The following is a 25,923-nucleotide window of genomic DNA, read 5'->3' as shown; positions in this document are numbered from 1 at the left end:
TTTTTATATTTTTTATTATAATGCTAAGACCTAAATTTTTAATAATGTATATTATGTTACACTATGATATGAATTCCACGCTAAGCATTCATATATCATATATTATAAGCATAATTTTATTTACATTTAAAAAATTTAATAATTGAATTATAATCATGAATAAATTTATTATTTTATAAATTAGTTTAACTAATTTAGATTATTATGTTAATTTTGTATTTTTAAGTAATACTACTACATAGTAGTAGACAATTTAATAAGACTTAATAAGGCAAAAGTCAAAATTGTTTCTCTTAGTTAAAATTGTAAATAAAATTTGAATTAAAGAATTAGATAATATAATATACAATATATTAAAAATAGAATTGAAAGTAAATTATCTGTGCGGAAATATGAATAAACAGAGTAACATTAGTGAACAAAATCTAAGAATTATGTAAAGTTGGAAATTAAGTAACTGTGAACAAAATATGAATGAGAATTTTTTACAAGATCCTTGAAGCTAAAAAAAACTATAAAAATAATACAAACTTTCAATAAAAATCATCTAACTTCAAAGTTTGATAGCAACTTTTGAAAAACAGAACATTAAGTTATTTATTGTAATTCTTCCATTGTAAGGCTAAACTATTTTTAGTTGATTCTCTTATAATTTCACAATGAATTTTGAGGTTATATGTAGTTAAAATTTTAATATTTTACTGTGTGTTAAATATCTGGTTTTTTTATAAGTTTAATTGTTGTCTTGGGAATTATTTGAACTATGTTGATAATTCAATTATGTCTTTAATTAAACTCTTGTTTATATTTTTCAAACAATTTATTGGGTGCATAATTTAAGAAGTAAAAGATTAGAAACGTTATGAGTAAATGCATATAGACGACTGATGTATTGAATATATTAGTGAACTTCAATTCAACTTGTTTAGATGATTGAATGACGGTTAAATCGTGAAGAATTTGTTACTAGAAAAGCTTGAGAGTCAAACTGCTTCCTTCTACTGTTTTATAATCTCTACTTTATTTTTCTACATAAAAATCTCAATCTCATTTTATTTTCATTGTTATTTCTAATCGCTTTCACGGTAGATAAGTTTTGAGACGACTTAAAGTCAGCTGACCACAACTATACTATCATCTATTGGTGTTAGAGAGTTTTGCACTGCGTTAAACGGTCTCTGCTATGAAGTTATTTTAATTTCCCTGAGAAAAACGACATTTATCAAATATGCTACCATTATTGTTAGAATTTTCTTCATGTAACAACAACAAAAGTGTGGGTTTCATGCAAAAAAATTCTCTTGAATAACTTAATCTTCCTATAAAAAATGTCATATGTTCACATCATAGTTGTCTTTTTTTTTTCTTTGTAATATCCCAATTTGTTTAAACTATTGATGAACATGTAATAGTAGTGTGGTTGACTTGTGCCCTCTGCATCAGCAGGAACTAGTGAAATTGAAATCAAATGTCTAGATTTCCCTATATTTGACAAAGAAGAAATAGCATAATGGAATGAAATACCTTCAAGGAGATGAATAGCCTTAAAGCACTTATTATTAGAAATGGTAATTTTTCTGAAGCTCCCAAATATCTTTCAAATAGTTTGGAAATTTTAGAATCAAAGGGTTACTTTACATCATTTGAGTTGGATGGATTATCAAAGGTAAAGAGTACAAATATATGAATGTATTCAGTCCGTCACAAGAAAAAATATATATATTGCCTCCTAAATAGTTTCAGATATTGATTATTGGATGTAAACAATTGAACTGAGACAACAATAACAATAACAGATTCATGTCTGCAAAACATCATTCCTTTCAAAATAAAATAGTAATTAATTACAGAAATCCAGAGCAGAACCTAGTTTCCTGTGCAAGTGTGAAATAGGTACCTCCTTCCATTTATTTTGCATCCCCATACCCAGAAATGAACTTGAGAAAGAAAAAAATATTTATCAAATAACCATGTAAAAGCTATATGTGGTGGTATAAGAAGGCTATCTAGTTTAGGAAAACATGTACAAAATCTGTTCTTGATGATTCCCACAAGCAATATTGTGCATGGGAAAACGTATAGAAAACTAATACTGAGCTAATGCAGATCAGTTTCCAGCTGAAGAAGATCTTCTGCTGAGGGAAGGAGAAGAATTAATGATCTCTTGGCCAAGTTCCTTTATTTTGCTGAGAAGAAGCATTTGTTCAGTCTCCAGCTGAGATATATACCCTTCCTGTGTATCCTCAAGAGTTTCTAGCTCACTCAATGTTGTAGAGAGTCCTTCAAGATTTCCATCCTCTATGAAGGACCTGAACTTGATCATCATCTGTTTTATCTGGTAAACCCCAATTCACACAAAGTGTTAGAATAACAGCATAAAAGGAAAATCATAATAATGATAACTTCACATTATAAAGGCATATGCATTGAGTTGAAAATAATCAAACACTTTATCCTTTGATCTGAATTAGTTAATGTTACAAAAAGATTTTTTTTCACTTTTCAGTCATGGCGTATGAAGATGTCACCTGGTTTGGAATTTGGTGTAGTTTACTCAAGGAAGGTTCAGAGTCTAGACTTTGCCTCATCTGCAACTCTGGAACTTTTCTAGTGATTTGGACATGAATTTCACCCCTTTTCACTCCTTGGAGAGGTATCCACTTGTCAGCCATCTGGTTTGGAGGCAACCTTTGATATTCTACAACACATTCACCTATACTTGATGTGGGCAATAATGCATTGTGATCTTTGACATAAAGCATTAGGGGACTTCCATCATCAGAGAACTCTAAGGTCTGGTTCCACTGAGGATTAAGAGTTCTGTATATGACCTACAGACAAAGCCACAGCTAGTAAGTATTTTGAGTTTTGTGATTTACAAGGATGAAGTAAAAAAAAACGTATGGAAATGCAAAGGAAAGGTGTAATACTGAGAAAAATCAAGGGTATAACTTATGAATGAAAAGGTAGGAGATTTCTCTTCAGAACATGTAGTAAAGTATATCAAGTTTGAAAACATTGAAAAATTTCAAAGGAAAAAGAGAGGAATGAGTATTCCAACCTTTGTCCTTTTCTTAAAGCTTCCGTAGTGTACCCTCACATATGGATCACTTGTGCCTCTGAGATCGGCAGCAACAAGATCCCTTCCCTCTATCAGAACAAGTTCAATCCAACCATTGCCTGAGCCAGAACCCAAACTCTGCCCATTGCAAAATGTTAGCATGAATATCCAAGCAGTCAAAACAAAAACAAATGAGCAAAATGACTGAAATAATCACTAATTGAAGAGATAATAAGCAATTAACTTGTTTAGGCTTTTGCATCCTATATTCATCTTGTAACTAAATGGTTGAAAGAATCACTAAGTTCAAATCCTACAAAGCGTGATTCTAGTCTTGTTCGCCTGATAATTACACTGAAATAATTGAACATTCAAAAGAAAATCTGAATATTTCCAAGTGAATAAGCACACCTTCGATCCTTCTTGGTCATCCACTCGAACCGATATCTGAAGTCTTAATTCTCCAGAACGCACTCTTTCAAGAGGGATCCATACATCCCTGACTGAGCCCTCAACCAGTCCTTCCAAATTCACATGAGCACTACCAATGTTTTCATCGCCAAAAATTTCTTCAGAAAAGCCTTTAATTTTTAAGTATTCCCCACCACTAATCTCATCGAATTCAAATGTCTGATTCCAGACAGGATTTGGAGTATGACCAGTTCTTGATTTCTGGACAACCTAGAAAAGTTGTTAAAAACAAAACTAGTTAAACCAATAACCTTTAACTTGCGGCCTCAGTTAATCAGGCAATGAAAGTACAGGCAGTGTCTCGCAGACATGCAGTGCCACTCACCTTTCCATACTGCAATTTGACATAAGGGTCAAATTTTCCAGATTTGTCTCTTGCAGCAAGATCCTTTCCTTCCACAACAATTACACTAATTTTCCTTCCAGTTTTTAACTGAATATTTGGTGATCCATTAATTGACTGCTGAGAGTTGGTACTCCGGATACTGTTCAAGCTATGCGAACCATCAGAAAATTGCCACTCTTTGACTACAATGCTCACCTTCAACTGAAAAAATGATGAGGTGAAATGAATAAAATCTCTGATTCAATCACATTTTTATTTTCAGAAAGGTAAGCAAATTATCCATTTTCAAGTACAAAATGTGACAAAAGGGCATTTTGAGTTGAGCTCTAAGATTAGAAACCAGTAAAAGAAGAATAAAAGATTGTGCTTTTGTAAGAATATGGTATATTAAAGGGCCATTTAATTTAGTAAGACCAAAGAATTAAGACAATAAACTCAAGACGTAGAGGATTGCAGAATGTTGGTGCAGTTACAAGCATTACACCAGAAACACCACCAATATGAAACTCGTCCATTTTAAATGATTAGTACAATACAATGTTTATTCACAAATCAACCAACATGATTGATGGTATAATCAAGTTCCTTTGACACACATAAAGAACAAATATTGAATAATATGCACTCATTTTCAGATATCTTCCTATCAAATCATACATATCTTCCTATGTAATGTAATTAAATCATATCACTAACATAATCAGATCATATCTTTAACAAGTTGCACCCAAGGAAGGGGATGTGGGACTTTTCAGCACTCCCCTCCACATTTGCATGCTAGAATAGGGTAGGAGGAACCTGGCTATTGGTTATTACACAATACAAAATATTGTACCTCTGCAGAGTTGGGGCCCTCAAATGGGACAACCATTTCAATTTCTTCACCACAGAACTGTGCCTGCTTTGCAATGACTCCAGAATCAGGTCCTACGGCCCACATTATTGTTGAATCATCTTCAACATGCCTCAACTGCACAAAGGCATATAAATATTAATTTATCACAGCATTAGAAGACAAAGAAGTACTTGTTGAAAAGAAACAAAGACTAGAAAAAGAATTCTTGTCTGAACAAATGTAATACTTATAGTAGGTAAATTATATTCTCTTGTTGCTAGCTCAAAAAGGAGAACATTAACCAAAGGAAGTACCTTGATTTCACAACTTGCTAGATAGTCACACCTCACATTGTTGGGATGGCTCTGATAAAGATTGAAACGAAGAGTTCCTGTATTATCATGTAAAACCATATTAAATGGTGCATCCCATCTGGGGGTTGAACCCATTCTGACATCTGTTCTCCTAGTTAATTCCTCAACTTCTACTTCTACAAATGTCTCCAGATCCTTGTCATCAAAATTGTCCTCTGAATAACCATTGGTTGACCCATTTGATTGCCTCCTAGATGTCTTAAAGCAACTCCCAGAAAGTTTATTCGCTGAAATCACTCTAATATATATAATGCCTCCAACTGCTTTTTTCCTTAAATCAACAGCAGGCAAAGTGAAACAACGTCGCCGAGGTTCCACCATGGTTTTTGCCAGGGTGTCAGCAAAAAGTTTTTCCTGCACAAAATGCAAACTTCCAATCAGTATGAAATATAACAAGCTGATGTGGAAAAGCAGCAAGTAATAAGAAAACATGGAGAGAATTTACGACATTGAGCATGTGATACCAAACATCTAATTGATATTTTCATAAAAAAAAAACTGTTATTTACTGATAAGCTATTTCAATATTATCAGTTATCAACTACTTCTCATGTTGGCTTAAATTTCTAATTAATTAACATAGACTCAACCTGATTTATATTACAATTTCTCCAAATTAATGTGAAAATACTTCATCTCCTCTTCTTTGATAGTTATATGTGACTAGCAGTCCTTATATTAAACCTATAACCATCTGGAAAAAATATCCATCAACTTAAGCATAAGATTGAAATCCATTGACACATAGGATAAGGTTCAATTTGAACCAAAAAGTGTGCGTACCTTTCTACAATAGCACCATAAATATAAGATAGTTTAGGGAATTTAACTCAGAAAGACAAATTTGTAACTTTACTAGCATGATATTAAACTTGGTGGTAACGCACCAGCCAAGAAGAAACAACCGGCCATTCAGTGGCAGGAAGTGATTGGCTCCCGCCGCTTCCAAAGGCAACTCCTATTCTCACCTCAGGAGTTGATACGAATGAGTATAGAAGTGCTTTTCCATCTAGAATTGGTGTAGCAAGAAGCTGCAAAATAAATATAATGGTTATTAGATTAAAAAAAAGAAAAAGGATTAAACCAGTTTCTTAGTAATGCTAGAAAATCGGTGACCAGGTCCAATAACTAAAGAAAATCTAATAGTAACTGCAATAAGCTGGTAATATAGGTTGGCAATTCTTAAAGTATCAAGGGTTAATTACTTGCTTCAAATTTGTTATATGTCTCTTACTTCTGTTTACATATTTTCATTCACATATTAAAGAAGCAAAAATGAAAAGGATAGCTTTACATACATCACCCTTGATATGAAGACTGTTAATCACAATTCGAGCAGTTCCAATCAACGGCTTTGCAAGCTTAGCAAGCAATAAAATGCTCATTTCACTTGTATCCCAATCAAAACCCAGTTGCAGAAATCGCTGAAAAAAGCCAACAGAATGCTTGATCAAAATCTTGGATATCTAGTAATATATTAATACTTAAAGACAAGGCACTTAAAGACAAGGCACAGAGTCATACACCTCAAGAAAAATGAATGGTGAACAGGAAAACTACCTTACAAGCAAATTAAGCAATGGTAATAGAAGTACGACAGCCAAAAACAGTCAGGTGGCGGCATTTGGTGAGCTGACAAAAGGTTCATAGATTCATTACTTACTATCTTCAATGTTTAATTTGCAAGTAAAGGTTTAGTTTCTCCAAACTATGTATATTAGAAAATTCCCCGACCACTTGCTCATGTAGATCACAAAAGCAGTGGCACTAGAAGGAGAGAGGGCAACAAAAATAGTGAAATTAAAGATCCTAGTGATTGTAATGTAGTGGTGGTGCAAAACCACATCAAGGAAAAATGAAAATACAGATTCGGACAAGAATATGTTTCTCACATTGCTCTCAAAAACAAAAACAGATGATGATATAAATGCTACTCCTGTTCCCCCCTCCCCTATATCACTATAAAAGTACTATATAAGGGAAGATTAAATATACAAGAATTATATTTACTAGTGAAATTTGAAATAGAAGGAAACCAAAACCTGATCACCAATAGTTGACCAACGCATCCCTCTCAGAGCCAAGCTAGGAGGGCATGATCCTAGCGAAAACTCCTGCAACTCAACTCGTTCCTGTATTCAGTACACATCATCACACAATTATCCAATGTCCATAAAGTGTTCAAGCTGTTTTGATAAACTAATTAAAGTTCTATCGTAGAATAAAACATGATGACTTACCAGAAGTCTTGGTTTCCGGAGCTTTATACGTTTCTAGAGACACAAAAGATAGAAATTAGATTAGTTCATCTATCAAAATACAAAATACATGTCTAAACAGAATGAAGGATCCTGACCATAAAATGTAACATTAACGAATTTTTAACAAGAAGTTTATCCACTATTGTGCAACTTTTTATTTACTATATGACGAAAGGTAAACAAATATTTCTTGATCCTTTTGGCCAAGACATAATCAGCATAGCATTCTGTTTCTTTATTCAATATTTGAATTGAGAGTGGCAACATGAAATGTCAGGTTAGCTAAAGTCTGAAGCATGTAGCTTGTGTTGTTCAGAGTCTAAGGTTTTATACTATGCACACTTAACAGATGTTACATTCTTTTACTGTAAATATAAGTCTGACAGTCTGACAGTGCTATGCACTTCCTCTTTATTTTTAAAGTATAAGTAGAATTTATACAATCCATTTAAATCATAGATGAAAAAGGATGTGTATGTAATATGCTGTACGTACATACATACATACATCATACATACATACATGTATGTATGTGTAGTGCAACCAAGCTATTTAACCACAATTTCTGTATTGACTCTTGAATGAGGATGAAAAATTACTCAATGTGTAGCACGTGAGAAAAGGTAGTGAAATTTCACCTCAACAATAGCAGAAAGCCTTATTGAAAACTTGGCATTAAAATAGTTGGACCAGACTTCTGTCAACAACTTGTTCAACCACTCACAATGCTCCAATGGTGTGATGGGCTATATGAACAGGAACTTGGGGTCAACTTCAAAAATCATACTTGAAAGGTGAAAGGAGGAAAGGTGGGGAAAAAAGTACCGAGACATTCAGTATGATCCTCTTCCATTTCTTATCCAAGTCCTCCACAAGTAGTTTGCGTTGGTATCTCCCATACTGAAAATGAAAAAGCACCACCTCACATTAACTACCAGAATAGTACACCACATAAAAAGCAGACAATAACTCAACTCAGATAATAAATCAGGGAGATTTGCTTGCACAGAATTTGAAGTTAACCAAACATATTTTTAAAAAAGTTAGTCATAACTGTGATGGATACAAATACAGAATACATCAATTTTTAAATATGTAAGATTGGAAATATTACTATAGTTTTATCATGAATATAATTGAAGAACCTAAGAAATTTATAGATTTTCGTGAAAACATCTACAATTTAATTTTATAATTATTGGAAATGAGTTTAGGCTCCTAACATGCCATTGACACACTACTTGTACCAAATAGTATTGGTCACTCTCCTTTCTATCATATTTCTTCAACACAAAAAACGAAATTTCACCTCATAAGTAAGGATTCCTTATGAAATTACCCCAATTCAACGATAACAAGAAATAACAAATGCATAAGATGATCCATAACAAAGTAACTATTTTGTGGAAACATATTTGGGCAAAAAGCATGGTAGGATTCAGTTAACAGTCTAAACGTGTCATTGACGCATTTGACACGTGACCTGTAGTGAGGTGTGGCCCTCAGTTCTATCTATCACTTTCATTCAAAACAGAAACTTAAATCTCACAAATAAGCATGACTTCTGAGAATTGCCCCAATTCAACAAAATCAAGAAATATTAAATGCATTTTTAATATGAAATCAAATTGATTAATCAGGTAAGATGATTCATAACAAAATAACTTTTGTGGAGACATATTTGTGCAAAAAGCATAAAGAGATGACAAGAGAGTAATAATGAATAAAAGTGAGGAGTGAGAACCTGTATAGTAGTCCACACAGCAAGAGCAAGAGGAACCCAAGAGGAGGCAGAGAAGAGCCATCTCTCAACAGCCCAAGCAATCAGAATCAGAGGAATGAAAACCGGAATTCTGGGCTTCTCCTGCAAGAGATGGTTGAAAAAGTCCACAGCAGCCTCTTCAATGTTAATTGAAAGGACCCTTTTCTTCAAGCTCATTGTTTTGCTCTTGGTAAGCACCAGAATCACAAAAGGGAAGTTTTTGAGTTCAGATTTTGGAGATTTTGGTGTTTGGCTCTCTTAATTCCCAAAGGGTCAACTTTTCCTATCCATGTTACAACACCAAGGTCAAAGACTCATGGGGATGGAGAAAAACCATAACCCAGGAATGTTTGGAGTTGACAAATCTTGAAGGGTTGTTATAATTCAGAAGAAGAAGCTGTGAGGAACAGAGAAGATGAAAAGTCAGCTAAGGGAATGAAAAAATAACACTTTGATGCAAAAAAAAAATGACCTTTGTGCTTAAAGAATTGAAGTGTTGGAAAACTCTGAATTAAAATCTATAGTGCAACATTTTGTGTCCTTCAGCCACCTTTGTAAAGGTTCATGTTCCAAATGGTGGGTCCCATTTTTCAACTTTTTTACATTGAATCTATTATTTTTAGTCACATCATTTGGTTTGCCTCTTGCTGGTTTAAGGATAATAAGCTGTTTAATTTGGAACTATGCATGAATTCTGATACAGAATCAAACAAATGTTTCCACAAGAGAAATATCCTTGAAGATACCTTCTGTTATCACATTTTTCAATAGATTCTGATACTAATTAAAATTTATGGAAATTACAATGTCTTTTCACTTATTTTATATTTAATATTTCTTCTTTTAATTTATAATTTTTAATCAATATTGTGTTAAAAAAATATGTTGTTAGTTCTCCTCTTGGCCTAAACATGTGAACAAAATACATTGTTTTTTAATAAAAAAATAGGGTCTGATATATTTACTTGTTATCATAGAAATAACTAACAAAATAAACCTGAAAAATGAGAAAATGCCAAAATAATCTTAATTTACATTAAAAATTATATGAAAATAATCTAACTAATACAAGTATCTATCATGTCCAACAGTTTATGGACTATACATAACACCTGTGGTACCAACTTTGTACTTGATTAGGTACATTTTACAAAATGAAATAGACATTTATATATATATATATATATATATATATATTGTTTTTAATTATAAACCATTTTTAATTATTTTTATTTTGTTTAATAATATTTTTCTTAAAATGCTTTAATGTGGGAGATATTGTTTTATAAAAAATCATTTTAAGAAAAATATTGAGATTACTAAAATGTATGCACTTAACTTTTTTTAATAGGTGTAAAATTGTTTTTTTTTTTACTTTTATTTATATATAGATCATTTACACTAAATATAAAATTTAGTCAAAAAATATTTTAATAGTTTATATATATATATATAATATATATATATATATATATATATATATATCATAACTCAGTACCACATGTATACAAGTTTGTTAAAAGTGGAGTTATAATTTCTAATAAATACGGCTATTGTAACCATGTGGTCTTATTTTATTTTGGATTTCAGTGTCTTATATTAGTTTTAAGATTTTTTTCAAAAAAAAAATTATCAACATAATCTAATAAGAAATTTAAAAAAATTATAAACTAAAAAGTGAGTTATTGTTTTTTAAATTTAGCATCGGTTTATTTTTACTTTAATAAATGACATTGAAAAGGGTTATTCAATTTTGAGTAATTTTTATATTAAAAGTACCTGCATTATCATTAAAATAATTGACTAAAAAATAGTAAGCAAAATATTTCTTGACCTGTTGAAAAATAAGATATTATTATGAGATCTTTAGGAAGATATTTTTGTACAGAGAAAATCATAAACAAATTTGTATACTTTTTTAACTGTCTTTTTTGTCTTCTTCTGCTTCTTATAAGCAACTAAGTTGCTTTTACGATAATAGTTTTATGTTTTTTTATTCTGATAATTTTTAAAATAAATTTGATCAAACAACATACATATTTATGGAAAACTATTTTTTGCTTAATAAAATTAATCCAACATACTCATAATCTGTTTGAAATAAATAGTTTAAATAGTTTCTAATTTTGTTTGTGGGCAAAATAATTTATTAACTAAAGTAAGTTATTTATTTGTAGAAATAAAGGTATTTGAAATAGATAATAGTTAATATTTTTTTGTCTTTTTGGATAAGTTTGGGAAAAAACAAAAAGAAAAAAAAAAACTGACACTGAAGGTTAGATTACATGCGACAGTACGCAAGTGACAGACACGAGTCAGCAAATAATGTCAAACCTGTACAAAAAATCATGTTTAGATAAATATAAAAAAAAATTACAATTAGTTTTATATAAGTTAATTATAAAAAATAATGATTTTTTCTAACAATTATTTTTAATCTATAAATAAATTTTAATTCATGAAAATGTTTATCTTATTTTTATAAATAATTTTTGTAGTGGTAGGTAGAATTCCAATCTATCAAATTTTTAGACATGTTTAATCATTTAAAACTAATTAAAAAATAGAAAAAAAAATCTATGACAATTAAGATCAGAATAAATATATAATTTACAAATATTTTAAATAATATAATTAACAAAGGTAAAATAATAATTAATTAAAAAATTACATTATTTTTTTTCATTCATAAAAGTTATGTATATAAATAAACATCATGAAATAATATTTGATAATGCAGCTAATATTTTATTGTTTCTCTTAATTATATAGAGATATTAAAAAAATATTGAGAAACTAAAAGAATTATTATTTAAAAATGGAAATAAAAGATAATAATATTTTAGGATAAAGATGCATTAATGAATGATTGGTGGGACCCAGCCATAATTTTATAAGTCAATGAGATCTGGGGCCGGCTGGTTCAGTTGGAGCATCCAACGGCTGTCATTAATTAGACAAAACTTGTCTGTGGTGGGATCCACATGCATGTGGTGTAGCCGCGTGCAAGTTGGTCAAAACTAATGGCCTCCATGAATACAAAAAAAGCACTACTTTTCAAACTATGTTGGAAAATAAAATAATATATTTTAAAATTCACCTACTTATATTGACCCATTAATTCTACTTATTCTAGATTATAAGAAAATTATCAACAACAGTTTTCAAAATAATTTTAATATCGAAACATAATAAATTTTTTCTGAATTTTTTATCTTTGTGATGTAACTTCTTTTAAAGAAAACTATTACTTTTAGATTCTTTACAAATAAATAATGAAAACATATCATAATCAAATAATTGAAGTACTCCACTTGCTTAGCTTGCTTACAAAGTACAAGTTCTAGTTATCGTTTATGTTTTGTATAAATATTTTTTTTGTTTTGTAGTAAAAAATATCATAAAATAAAATATTTATTGTGTACTCATCATTATATAGATATTTTCACTTCAAAGCAATTTTGTTTTAGTTTTCATTTAAGATTTTTTTAATTATTCCCCGTAACTTTCATTTTCTTTCACTTATATAACTAGTATTTTTTTTATTCTATGTGATAAGCAAGTTAAAATTAACTAATTGAGTATTTTAGCATAACTTAAAATAGTCAAATTAACATAAAAAAAATTAATTTTATCTTGTATTATATATACACTATTGAAAGAGAGAAGTCGATTACACATTTATCTCCCGACATAGTTAAATCTAAATTCAGTAAGAATCTAACAAAGAAAAAGGTATAAATAAGAGAGACATTCAAGAAACATAAGTATTTTTTTCAATTCTCATACTTGCATATTGTACTCGAACTGATTTTATAAACGTCAGTATTTTTACACGTATTTTTTCACGTCATTAACAAAAGCGAAAAAACTAAAAACGAAAAGATATAACAACACCTAAATATCAAGAAAAGTAAAAATTATAGAAGAAGTCACTTTTCGACATATTCAACCTTGTAAAAACAAATATATATATATATATATATATATTAAAAAGTTAAATAAATTCTCAAATTTTAAAGACTTCATTTAATTTCCTAAAATTATCATTTGTTCAAAAATTTAAATTATAATAGTAATTTATATTTAAAGACTAAAATTAAAAAAAAATTAAAGGCTAAGATTAAATCTTAAAAAATTATAGATTTTAAATAGTTTTATTAACTTCTTTTTGTTTTATTCTTCAAACATATACTGTTGATTATTTGAAGTGAACCCAAAAGAAAAATGATAACAAAAATATAGAGACAATATTAAAAGGCCACGGAACTGATCTGAAAAATGGAGAATTATATCAGAGAAGACATAGTCTCCCAAAAGTACAAATGTGACAGAAAAGTAAAATATAGAATGGGAAAAAGACAATTTAATGATTATTCATCATTCTGAAAGTTCACTTTCAACTATGAAACTTTGGTGTTTGAATTATGAACACAAAGAATATCCAAAAATTCCAAATGGGTTGCGTTTGAACCGGTTTATAAAAGATATTTTAAAAGATACAAGATTCAAATTTAAGTTATATTTTAAAAATACAATTGCAAGAGTTATTTATTTTCAAAATTATATTTTCTTAAACATTTTTATACATTCTTTATTTTTTATTTTTTAATAATATTTTATTATTTTTTCGATTGAATTATGATAATTAAGAAGTGGTTGAATATAGAATATTTTCAACTAATTAGAATTTGATTTAGGGTACGAATTTATTTTTTTCTAAAATTTATTATATTTTTTTCCTTTTGACTTTGTATGTAAGTTTTAAAATGTATAAGTTCAATTAGTTGAGAGAATTAGTTTATCACTTGGTTCGACTTTTATTTAGTTATTTTAGTCGATTTTATTTGGGTTGGTAGATTCTTTCTAATCTCAACCTTTTCTTTTTCTTTTTTTATCTTAAAATCGTTAATGTTTCTAAATAAGCAATTACCAAATAAAGGAAATTAAACTAAGATTGTGAATTATTTATTATTTTGGAATTTTTTTAGTGATTTGAAATTGGTTGTTAACATTAACATTATAGTATGAATTATTACGAAGTGGACTTTAAGTCTAACTCAACCCCATAAAACCGACTCATAGGGTTGAGGTTTGCACCCACTTATATACAATGAAAGACTCTAATCTCTAGTCGATGTGGGATCTCCAACATAAATGGATTCTAAGATTTCATGTGAATTCAAATCAATGTAATGTATTATTTTGAAATGATATAGGTGTTGCGACACATTTTTTATTTGTGGAAAAAAATTATGATCTTCATAACAAGAATGTGTTGCATTTGAGGTATAAAACATTTAGAACGATAAAATTGGATTAGAAAAATATTTTGTGAATCTATTGTTTTTTTTTTTTTGGTTTGTATATATTAATAAAACATTAAGTTGGTCAATTAAGTGACATTCAGTAATATATGGATGTATGGTGTATATATTGGAAATATAAACCTTGATGGGTATGTTTTGAGGTTGAAAGTTATAATACATGTTATGTTTATGTAAATTTGTGTGATTTTGATTTGATATTGTTTTAACATGTGACATATTGGTTAAGTAGTAAATATGTCTCCATGAATCTTTAAACAATTACTTAAAACTTGAGTGAAAGAGAAATTATATAGATAATTTTTTCTCATTTAGAACAAATAACACTTAAGTAATAATAAAGAGGTTGTTTAAAGGGAGATTGATAACATTGCATGGGATTTTGAAATAATTGAGACCATGCAATATGTTCGTGCTCAAGTACTAATGAAAAACGATAATATTTCTAGAATTTGTAAGATGATGATACAACATTTCAAATAACATTTAAATTGGATGAACGTTTAAGTGAGAAAGAGACAAAACCAATTCTCCTATTTGAATTTGTATTGTTTAAACTCTGTGAGACTACTTAAGTGAGAAAGTTTTCATCGATTTAAAAAGATATATGATTGTTCAACTAATAGAATTTTTCTCAAGTGAAACCCTTTTAGATGTGTTGTCCCTCGTGTATTGTTCTTTATAGGTATGTGTAGTGAAGATATACCTAAAATAATATTATGATCTTAAATATTCATAGTATTAAACACGAAATTCATTAATAAAAAAAAATATTTATTCTCAAATAAGATATGATTAGTACAAGTAAAAATACTGGTTATGAAAAATTACATTTTATTAATATGAGGTCGATATACTTTATTTTATATTATGTTGATTTGTGTGATTTTTAATATATGTATTATATATATAGTATTGTATAAATATTTTTTTTTAAAAATTAGCTTAGGATGGTAGTAAAAAGACAATATAAGTTAAAAAAAAAAACTATATATTTTTAGCTTAGAAAAATGGAATAGAGGCTAAGAACCTTTTTTGTTTAATTTGATTCCTCTCTCTAATGTTCAAAAGCATTTCCAGGTTTGAATTTCAAAATCTTGCTTAACGTAACAAACGATAATTGATATGATACTTAAATAAGTATATGATAACAAATTACTGTGAATTATTATATCAAATGTATACTAACAGATGTTAAAAAAATTAAATTTATTTATTTATTTATTTTTAAATATCTGATCATTGTTTTAATTCAGATGTTTATCCGTATAAAATTATACTTGTAAAAAATATCATTAAATTAAAAATATTAATAATCTCATAAACTATGTTTTATTCTTTGGTGGAGATATTCTAACACTATAATAAATATATATATATATATATTAACAAATTTTAAATTAAATATATGTGTGTGTTTTTTTCATATATATTTTCTCACTGGCACTATTAGTCTCTGAAAAAAAAATGAATTAAAGCAGAAATCTCTATTGTTCCACGTTTTATGGAAGAACAACCTTAACTTCTTCCTCCGTATGCGCCGCCACACCACACATGAAAAACACCGCTCACAGTAACGCGTGGGCCCCACACCTCAACCGATTCGCGCCATTTCGCTCTTTCCGCCACCTCAGCACTTCTTCCATCTTAACCAAATCCCCAAACTGCCCTTCCCCAGTTCTCACATTCCCACGTGTCACGACCCCATTGGCATGACTTGCATGCGCCATGCAAAACCAAATTCTATATATACAGAAACACACTCATCTCTCTCCAAATCTTTGCCTCTCTCATCTCCACACAGAACCCTAATCTTCAGTTTTTTTCCCTTTTTCTATTCACTTTTTTCTCTTTTCACCTCAAATCCAATTAAAGAAAACCCCATTACCAATTACTTTCCTTTTCTCTTGTTGCTGATTCTCACCTTTCTTCAAGCCATGAGCCCTTCACAGTTCCATCCAAAGAAAGAACTCACCACCAATAACAAGAACAACACCAATGGATTGCTTCCACCACCTTTGAAAATCAACAAAGAATCCCATTTGATAAAAAAATCATCTTCATCACCCCCACAATCCTCATCCTCATCTTCATCATCGATATCATCTTCCCTGGTTAACAATGCAATGACACAAGCAATGCCGACACCATCGTACAGACCACAACAGCAACGTCACCCTGTGATCATCTACACACATTCTCCAAAAGTTATCCACACTCAGCCCAAGGATTTCATGTCATTGGTGCAGAAACTCACCGGCCTCACTCGTGCTAAAGAGGAGGAGGACGATGACGATCCACCGCCGCAACAATCTTCAAAGCAGGAGTCTGGGGGGAGCCTTGCGGCGGTGATAGGAGACAAGGAGAGTGATGGAGAAAGCATGATTATTGTGAGAAACGAGGAGAACGAGGCTTCGTCGGTGATAACAGAGGAGAATAATTGTATAGGAGAAAACCAAGTTAACTCTTGTTTCATGGCGGGGGAGGGAGCAATGCTGGAGCCTCCGTTGAACCCTTACGTGACCATGTTGCCGCCGAGCTCGGGAAAGTTCGTGTGTTCGAGTCAGCCATTGATGAATTACTCAGATTCTCTGTTCTTCTCACATAACTTGAGGACCACATTGGAAGGGAGGAAAGAGTTCCATGAGCATTGATTATAGTTTAACCTTTTTCTTCTTGTTTCAGTCAATAAAAGTTCTAGTTTTCAGGATAGAACATCTTTTTTTTTTAAGAATTATAATGGTTTTGCTTTTGTAGAAAAGTTGTATCTACAGGGATTTTTTTTCAGTTGTTACCTTGATACTCTGTTTCAATAGATTGTAATTCAGAATAATGAAGAAAGATATAGCTTTCTATGTGCAATGTTTGCCATGACATGATCCTTTCTTTTTATATGAAACTTCCACATGCTTTGTGGATCATGTTTGGTTTTATACGTAGATGCGTTTTAATTTGTGTACACGTATATGTTTGGAAAAACACGATGAAAAAGTTCTGCTCTCAAGTATTAGATGATATTTTTTAAAAGCATGTTCCTTAGGTGGGGAATTGTTAGGTACCACCAGCAATTTTATGTGGTTTTCCACACAAGTTATAAATATTTCAGAACCCCACCTAATATTTTGTCTGTTTGGATAATCAATTATAAGAAAGATTGTGTCTTTTTGTTTAAATTAGAAGTACTAAATCATAATAATTGACAGGTCACAGGTATAAATGAAACAAGACGCGTTCGAACATTGCTGCAAGAGTTTTTTTACGTAGGAAGAGTGTAATTTCATTTTTCCAATTAATTACTTTGCTTGCACATCTCTATATACAATAGAAAAGTAATATTAAAGAAAAACATATACACAACACATTTAACCATGCATGCATGAATCTATTTTTTCTTCTTTTCCTCTTTATCTCTTTCAATTGTGACAGGAGCTGCTGGTACGCTGAACCACCATTCCTTTAATCTCCTCGTCCATCTCTCTGTGCTAGTTTTCCTTGGAGGCGAATATCTTGTGAATATCTCCAAGAATAGTAGCAGAGCTATGTATTTAGAAGGCAAGAAAGCCAAAATCAATGCTGTTGATAGAAGGCCAAAGGCCAACTTCTCTGTGGCCTGATAATCATATAAATGGAATGGAATCAGGCATCATCATACATATTGTGACACTCATGTGTGTAATGAATTGGATGAAATTCTCAAAAATAGCACTTTAAGTACATCCAAGCTTCTTTCTAGACAAAAAAGTTGACGAGTTTAATAACTTATGTTGCAAGGGTGTAAAGTTTTTACACTCTCAACCAATCAGAGATAGGGTAATGATACATTGACAACCCACAATTTTTTATATAATTACATTACAACTCTCAATACTATTGTTTTAATATTTTTTCTTTTCATTTAATTCCAAACTTATCATTTATTATATATATTTATTTCTAAACCCATCATATCAAAATTTGTATACAACTCTCAGGATTGTCAAACTATCATTTTCCTTTGGAGATATATGACTTTTAAGAGAGTTTTTATGAAATCAAGAAACTTTTTATAGAGGGTAATTATGGTTGGAATTTAAACAGTGTATGTATTATTCATTAAAAATGGGAAAGAATGAGACAGCACCTGAGGAAAAATGGACAGCAACAGACCGCGAAACTTGAGCAAAATTACGTTGCCATCTTGGATGAGCTGTTCAGCTTGAGAGACAGCATTCTGAACGGCCAAAAGCTGTTCCATTGTATTCATTGGGGGAGGAGCAGTTACTTTAACTTCAGGAACTGACCTATCTTCGCTAAAATATCGAGTAATTATCATAAAAACAGCAAATAACACAAGCACCAGTGCTGCCGCATAGCCAAGCCAATCCCTGCAGTAATCAGATTATCTTAGTCAACAAAACAAGGGAAGTCTGTGATCACAACGAGCACCAAAAGGAATGCTGAAAATGAGAACTGAAGGGCTTGGTTTGAATAAAATATTTTCTGATTTCACCATTTCTTGATACATTGTTTGAAAATATGAAACTAAAAGAAAACAAAGTGACATTGTGACTCTGTAAATAATAACAAAGAAAGTATTTTGTTTTTAAATCAAACAAGTTCTGAATATTCAATTTTCTGTGTTTTTCCCTCACATAAAATATTGGTGTTTCTTATATAAAGAAGAAAAGAAACTGAAAAACTGCATCATATGATAACATGTACAATAAAGTGATACCAAAGATTGTGAACTAGAAAAATGGAGTATACCAAAGATTGATGGCAGAGAAGACAGTTAGGGGGGAGAGAGGATAAGGATGTGTGAGAGAGCCTGGCATGTTTAATGGGGAGAGTTACTGGTAAGGTAGGTAACATTGGTTTCCAGATCAATTTATGAGGAAATCATCTTAAAGGAATATCACTGTTCTGTTATATTATAAATTAGATTGAAAATTGCTTAGATATGATTCATAAGAATCATGTTATAATGAATATCAAGAAAACATTTTGGAGTATCTTACACGATCTCTTAGCATGGGTTTTCACAAAGAAACCAAGATTAATATAACTAGAGGCTGGTGCTTTGTCTTCTATATTACATCAAATTGCATCGGATCAGATCAACAACAATTTCAAATTATTCGATCTCTGTTCCTCTTTCCTCCTCTACATTAAAGCCCTATAATTTCAACAACTCAAGCCTATAACTTCTGAATCTATGAATTCTTACCAAGCTACATAAATGCTTATTCAATGTTGCAACTTGGTAGGAAAAGCTTTGCTGCTCTTAGTTCTACCCAAGCAGAGTCCAAATGGTGTAAAAGAAACCCAAAAAAGAATTCATGTTCAATGTTTGTTGAGTTATTCCCAACCCCTTTTATTATAACAAATAGTATCCCATAGCAAATCATCCAGAATTTCCCCCTGAAAATTACTTCTCAAATTTCTATAACAATTTTAAAAAATATATTCTCTCTCTCCTGTCTCTCAACAAAATACAGATGAACAGAATATTACTTGATCTAAAGAAGTTTTACCTGTAAATGATGTAACTGAAAAACAAACAAAACCCGAAAGACTTCCTCGGATCATCCCAATAAGCCAAAGATTGAAGAGACTTCCCAAGTTCATTTATAGGAAAAAGTAACTCCTGAAAGTAGGTGAAATGATAAGTCTCAGAATAGGATAATACTTAAGCTAGGTTAACTGTTCTAAAATTTATTATTCTACAGTGTATAGCACAGTTTGACTAAAGGGTTATAAAGAGAATACTAAAATAGTACCTTCATGACAGCTAAATTCGTGTCAATGCCGTCAACTTTAACACCATCAACTGTTGCTTGTGCAGATATAACCTTTTTATGATTGTTTTTAGATTCTTTAACCGCTATTTCTAATTCAGTCATTTCTCCAACAGATATTTCACCCACTGCAATCCTGCTCTCATTTGAATTGTTTGAACTTGCTCCAAATACAAATCCTAAGTTAGAAACCATGTCCAAGGCTGAGATAGAATGCATTCCACTACCACCCTTTAAATCATTCTGACGATCTGACTCTCTTATGTTTTGCATATTTGCAAGGGTTTCTAATATCAAGTCTCCACCTGGAAGCTGATCACATAAATTAAACATGAGAAGAGCATCATTCTGTATAGGAATCGGGGAACCAATATCCTGAATAGCTTGTAATCGCAAAATTCCTAAAACAGCCTTCCAAAGCACTTCATCCCGTGCAACCCCTTTAATTCCATATTTTCTTATGAATCTGTGAACATACAGAATCTCTTGGATGATAGCTAACCAATAATCACGACGTGCATGACCTTTAAGTTCTGGAAACTCTAGTACAACGGGTTCTGATCTACAAGAGAAGTACTTTTCAAAGTTAATAGCAAGATAAATTTTCAGAAGTAGTTATAATTGTTAAATTACTTACAGGGATGATGAACTATAGAACACTGCCTTGTCAAAAAGTCGAGTACCCCATGGTCCAGTCAACTCAGGTTTAACAACTTGTTTAAGATCTTCTGATAAGTCATATCTTTTTGGTTTGTCATAGGATACAACACGAAGTGCTTCAAAATGAAGTGCATGATCTGTCAGGATTAACCTTCCTGCATCATGCCACAAAGAGAAAAGTTAAGGATAAACAATGCATACTCCTACTTTATCACCAAATATATAAAATAAATTGGTGGAGCATGTGTTTAAGAAACATGGCTGATAAATGTATCTTTTTTGCACACTTACCAGGCCAGGTGGATATTCCTACATGCTCAAGGACTGGCTGTGTTGTGACTGTTCCATCAACCTCGAGAATCTTCTCTCCTCTAGAGGATCTTACAGCAGCCAAGAGAGACAAATCTGAATTGCTCTTCATTTTTCTTATAGCTCTGTTAAAAAAAAATTAAATAATTATGCACACAAAAAAATTGTGCATACCACTGATCACATACTAAAAATACAAGAAAACAACAGACTGTTGCATCAGAAACTGAAGCAGATAAATACAGGAGCTCGATCTTTGAAATTAACAACTATAAAATAAAAAACTAAACTGAAAATTCATTAAATCATCGTGTGATTATAAGCAATGGACCTAGACTTCAGTCCACAAGCCTTTCTTTCTGACAGATAACCATCACATTTATGGGCGTACACTTGCCTTAATTTTCATTACAAACTTAATAAGGTGCTCGTGAGCTAATATGAGGAGAAATTTCTCAAATAATAAGCTAGACTGTCTTGAGTCTTTAAACAACATCATCACCTTTTCCCGTGTTAAAGGATACAGTAAAACTGCACTAACCCTTTTCCTATTGTTAAAGGAACCCAAAAGTGGCTTCTGAGTTTTCAGAGAGAGAAATATAGAGATGGGGAAAAAAAGAAAAAAGGAAAAAAATATTTTGGTAATCTTTATTGAATTATAAACAAAGAAACTATGGAAAAATTCTCCTTCTAAGGATTTTCCCTTTCAACAATAGCGCTAAAGCCCAGTTCTCAAATTATGACAAAAAAGAATGCCCCTGCATCTATCCTCTCATATTTAAGCATTTAACCTAATTCCCTGCCTCTACAGCTTTAATCAACAACTATTTCTAACTACTAACTACTCTCTGCCCTATCCTCTTCTTAGTGCTGTTGGCACAACCATTAAATCTAAGGGTCCATAAATTTCTCTAAAACTACTTCTGAAAAACTGCGCTGAATTTTAAGTAGATCTAAAAGCTTTTAATGAATTTTTTTCAATGCTATCTATGCTATTAATGTTGTTAGGAACCAAGAAATGAGAATGGGAAAGAAATGACAGATTTTATTGAATAGGATGTAAAGAACAAGAAATAGGAGAGTACTTCCTCCTCTGAGGGCTTCCCCTTTACAAGGGTGCTACTGCTCTATTCCCACAAAGGTATACTAATCTGAATGCTTCCCCTTTACCCTAGTATCTTCCTATTTATAGATAGGATGTTTCTCTAATAAGTAACTACTCTAATTCCCTTTATTCTATATCCTAACAAGAAATATATGTATTTTTTCAATAACCAAAGATGAAATAAAATACACAAGCAAAGATGCCTTACTAAAAAAGTGCTGAAGCTGAAGGGACAATTGTAGAGGTGTTATGCCTCCGATCATAATATACAAAGCTTAATACTAAACTATATTTTCATATGGTCTCCTCTCTAGCTCTCTTTCACATTCCATGTACTTGAAATTTCAACAAGTAAAGAAGAGCAGTACTATCCATATTCTTCTAAGCCAACCCTCCCACAGTTTTATTCTCTTATAAATTCATAGGATAATCATTGCAGAAAATAGATGGGAGGGATTCCACTAAATTATTTCAGAAAAATATAGGAACACTTCAAAAAGTTAAGAACAATTAGAAAGAACTTAAGCAATTGATAACTCTAAAACTACTATGAAACTCGACGCAAACATGATGCAAAGCGCGAAGAAAAGCACTCTTAGACCTAAATTTATTTTTCCTTTGTAATTCTTTCATTTGCCTCCATATGGAAGACTAAATTCCTTTTAGTTGATTCTCTTGTGATTTCGCAATAAATTCTAATATTTCTGTTCAATAGATTTTTATTCTTAAAATTCTCTATAGCAGTTTGTATTAGAAGGTCTGATCTTAAATGTGCTAAAAACTTAAATGTCTTCATCCTTTTCAGAGCCAGAGTAGCATCTGAACCAACACTTTTTGTGCTTCTCACCCTAAAAGGAGAAATTAAGCCAAAACAAGAGAGCTTCTATAGAAGCTAAGCTAATTGTAGGAGTTTCTATTTTAAAGAAATAAAACCCAAAATGCTAGGTCATACACTACCTAGGTAGAATTTTATAAAACTAGGGAAGGGTGTATAACCGATCTACACACATACACACACATATATATACATACATACATATATATATATATATACATACATACATATATACATATATGCATACATACATATATATCTATATATATATATATATACATACATATATATAAATATATATATATATATATATCCAGTCAGTTTCCTTTTAAACTATGAATCAAGTGTGAAATAATATTTGTCAGCACTCCTACTGACAAATATGTCCCATGTCCTATGCCCTGCCCCCAAAAAATGAAGAAAGGAGATGAGATGAGAGAAAAAAAATCAAACATGCCCTTACAAAAAAAGCAGCAAAAATGGCTTGTATAAATGAAACTTGGAAGTCAAAGGAATACCAGACAAAAGAAAAAGATACATTGTATTTTCAACTTTCAAGGTATAATATCAAACCTTTCTAAGCCACTGAGGTACTTGTCATAGATGGGGAACTGAAGGCGACCACCAGTTGATGAACTCAGCGCCTCAAAAAGATTTTCACTAATGATGACATTGGCAATGATTGGAATTGAAGGGGCTATTCGACAGAAAGCTTCTAAACCAACAGATATGTCCTCGTCAACCTTCTAGAATGTTAGACACCCGTCAATCTTTAGAAAGACCAAATTACTAAAGATAACACAAACAAACCTATAGTATAGTATGCATATAAGACACGAATATAGATCATTAGGAGGACATACAATTAATAATTATATCCATTTGTATGCACATAACAATGGAAACTCACAAACTATCCAAGTTCAGAGAATACCAAAGAAGATATTTTGAGTATAATTTGTGTTTATCCATATAAATGAACTGACATAACTAACAAAGCAAAAAATGTTATTAATCTAAGAATATTCTAGTTATTCATTTCTTTGAACCATATTTCTCATTTTATTGTATAAAGCCCACCAGTATTAACAACAAAAAGGGTATTAGGCAAGTTTCCTGATAAAATCAATCTCAACATATTGTACTTTGAAAAATCATACATGAGTTAAAGGTTGGCTGTCAGCAGCAGGGGCTTCCCAAGCCAACATCATGTCGAATGTCAAACGCCGGAATGTTTTATCAAAGAGATGACCAGTCATTTGTGTAGTCAGGAAAAGTGCCTTGAAACAGCAATACTCCAATAAGTTCCTTGCATATCGTGATCGATGCTTTATAGAATCAGAAGCCTCCTGATTGAAGCTCTCCTGAAGATCACTTGAAGAGGTTCTAAGGATTCTGCATTATTTGTTTTTCTTATTACAGTTGAATTCCCAATCAATTTGTGTCAAACAATAAACAGGGGAAGGTCCAATGCTACTTAATACTCATACAAAATCCAACAAGACTGAAATTTGAAAAGTGATTATGAAGCAATAATTCCCAAGTAAACAAGCTAATATGTACAGAATCGCACTTACTTTGAGCATCTACGAACAACTAGGTTTGCAACAGGAGAGAGCTCTCGTATAAAATTCCTTCCCGCAGAAGGAGAATTTTCCATCTCTTCCAATTCTTCATCAAAGTAACTTTTCTTGCCAAGCAACCATTTAAATGACCCTTCTTTTACCAAACCTTCAAACATATTTCTGGTTTTGCTGCCTACAGCCATCTGTTTTCACCTCAAGATCTTATCGGGATTGGAAAACAAGATATCCAATATCCAATCGATCTTAAAGTTCTTGTCTTTACTGAAACACAAAGGTTACCAATGAAATAAGTCCCACCAAATTGAATCCTCAAAACTATAAAACCAAACTACCAAGTACCAACCCAAAAAAGCTCAACCTATCCAACCCCATCAGCATAACTTAAAATATTTCAGTTGGAACAGAGTGGTCACACTTTCATACTACAAACAATTCTTAAAATGGAAAACAAAATTCTCAATAAGCACTTAAGGAAGAAGAAGAAAATGAATTAGACTTCCTCCATTAAAAAAAAAATCCGTCTCAACTTCTCGAGAAGTCAGAAGAGAAAGTTGCCATAAAAACTGAAGTTCATAAGTTAATCTGTGAAACATTTACATTCTATAATCAACGTGCCACTAACTCACAGAAGCAAATGCAAATTGAGAACAAATAGAATGCTTAACTATTTCAATTTCAACAGAAAGCAAACACACACAATTACGATTTCACTTGCACAAACTCATCAATGATCATCGTCCTCCTAAATTCATACAAACAAATGAATTAGCCAGACATTCAATCAGAGGTGACCCCATTAAGCAGCACCGAACAAAACCCAAGTGACCTACCTCTAAGCGCATGAAAATCTCAACTTTGGCAAATGGGCTAGCTTGAAATTGAGAGATTTTTACGATCTCAGAGAAAGAAGGGATTGTGAACCACCCCATTGCAACAAAATATCGAACAAGTGGATAACTTGGATCATCACAAAGAAAAGAATCCGTAGTTGGATAGATTGAGGTTCATGAAAGAAAAGAATGTTCAGTGATGGATAAGCACAAAATGGAGATAGAGAGAGAGAGAGAGAGAGAGAGAGGTTTTATCTTTCTGAAAGGGGAAGTAATGGAATCCGTACCCTGTGCAGGGACATAATCAGGAGCTGCCAGATGCAGGAAAAGAAAGAAAATTTAGTTATTCCATTTTAAATTTATGATCATTTAAAAAATAATTTA

At 31.3% G+C, this 25,923-nt stretch overlaps 3 protein-coding genes across 11 annotated transcripts; 1 reads left to right on the top strand and 2 right to left on the bottom strand.

Annotated features, from left to right (window-relative positions):
* Positions 1–1,773: 1,773 nt before the first annotated feature.
* On the bottom strand, positions 1,774–9,651 carry ATSYTF (C2 domain-containing protein). Of its 3 annotated transcripts, XM_068647217.2 has the most exons (15): positions 9,583–9,645; positions 9,093–9,507; positions 8,174–8,248; positions 7,987–8,094; positions 7,328–7,360; positions 7,130–7,219; positions 6,386–6,511; positions 5,975–6,118; positions 5,028–5,441; positions 4,714–4,848; positions 3,858–4,079; positions 3,473–3,742; positions 3,062–3,199; positions 2,529–2,831; positions 1,774–2,335 (listed from the first exon to the last, which is right to left on the bottom strand). In XM_068647217.2, exons 2-15 carry the CDS (start codon positions 9,285–9,287, stop codon positions 2,108–2,110), a joined length of 2,481 nt encoding a protein of 826 aa, XP_068503318.1. In that variant the 5' UTR covers positions 9,288–9,507; positions 9,583–9,645; the 3' UTR covers positions 1,774–2,107. The 3 variants fall into 3 exon arrangements, with proteins under 3 accessions (XP_068503318.1, XP_068503317.1, XP_090157577.1); XM_068647216.2 differs by having other exon boundaries at positions 9,093–9,651; XM_090301451.1 differs by lacking the exons at positions 7,130–7,219; positions 7,328–7,360; positions 7,987–8,094; ... (1 more) ...; positions 9,093–9,507; positions 9,583–9,645 and adding an exon at positions 6,648–6,713.
* Positions 9,652–16,232: 6,581 nt separating this feature from the next.
* On the top strand, positions 16,233–17,216 carry LOC137836540 (VQ motif-containing protein). Its single transcript, XM_068645206.2, has one exon. It carries the CDS (start codon positions 16,375–16,377, stop codon positions 17,089–17,091), a length of 717 nt encoding a protein of 238 aa, XP_068501307.1. The 5' UTR covers positions 16,233–16,374; the 3' UTR covers positions 17,092–17,216.
* Positions 17,217–17,585: 369 nt separating this feature from the next.
* LOC137838010 (uncharacterized) lies at positions 17,586–25,872 on the bottom strand. 7 transcript variants are annotated; one of them, XM_068647210.2, is made up of 10 exons: positions 25,540–25,865; positions 24,701–24,970; positions 24,284–24,518; positions 23,697–23,869; positions 21,166–21,308; positions 20,852–21,029; positions 20,197–20,776; positions 19,951–20,063; positions 18,558–18,801; positions 17,586–18,047 (listed from the first exon to the last, which is right to left on the bottom strand). In XM_068647210.2, exons 2-10 carry the CDS (start codon positions 24,889–24,891, stop codon positions 17,820–17,822), a joined length of 2,085 nt encoding a protein of 694 aa, XP_068503311.1. In that variant the 5' UTR covers positions 24,892–24,970; positions 25,540–25,865; the 3' UTR covers positions 17,586–17,819. The 7 variants fall into 7 exon arrangements, with proteins under 7 accessions (XP_068503311.1, XP_068503312.1, XP_090157618.1 ...); XM_068647211.2 differs by having other exon boundaries at positions 17,599–18,047; positions 24,701–24,965; positions 25,540–25,864; XM_090301492.1 differs by having other exon boundaries at positions 17,599–18,047; positions 24,701–25,451; positions 25,540–25,815.
* Between the last annotated feature and the right edge of the window lie 51 nt (positions 25,873–25,923).

This window comes from Phaseolus vulgaris, chromosome 4, assembly GCF_051622355.1.
Source record: "Phaseolus vulgaris cultivar YP4 chromosome 4, ASM5162235v1, whole genome shotgun sequence".
Taxonomy (NCBI): domain Eukaryota; kingdom Viridiplantae; phylum Streptophyta; class Magnoliopsida; order Fabales; family Fabaceae; genus Phaseolus; species Phaseolus vulgaris.
The sequence above is the reverse complement of the archived record's forward strand: the minus strand, read 5'-3'. Positions and strand labels throughout refer to the sequence as shown.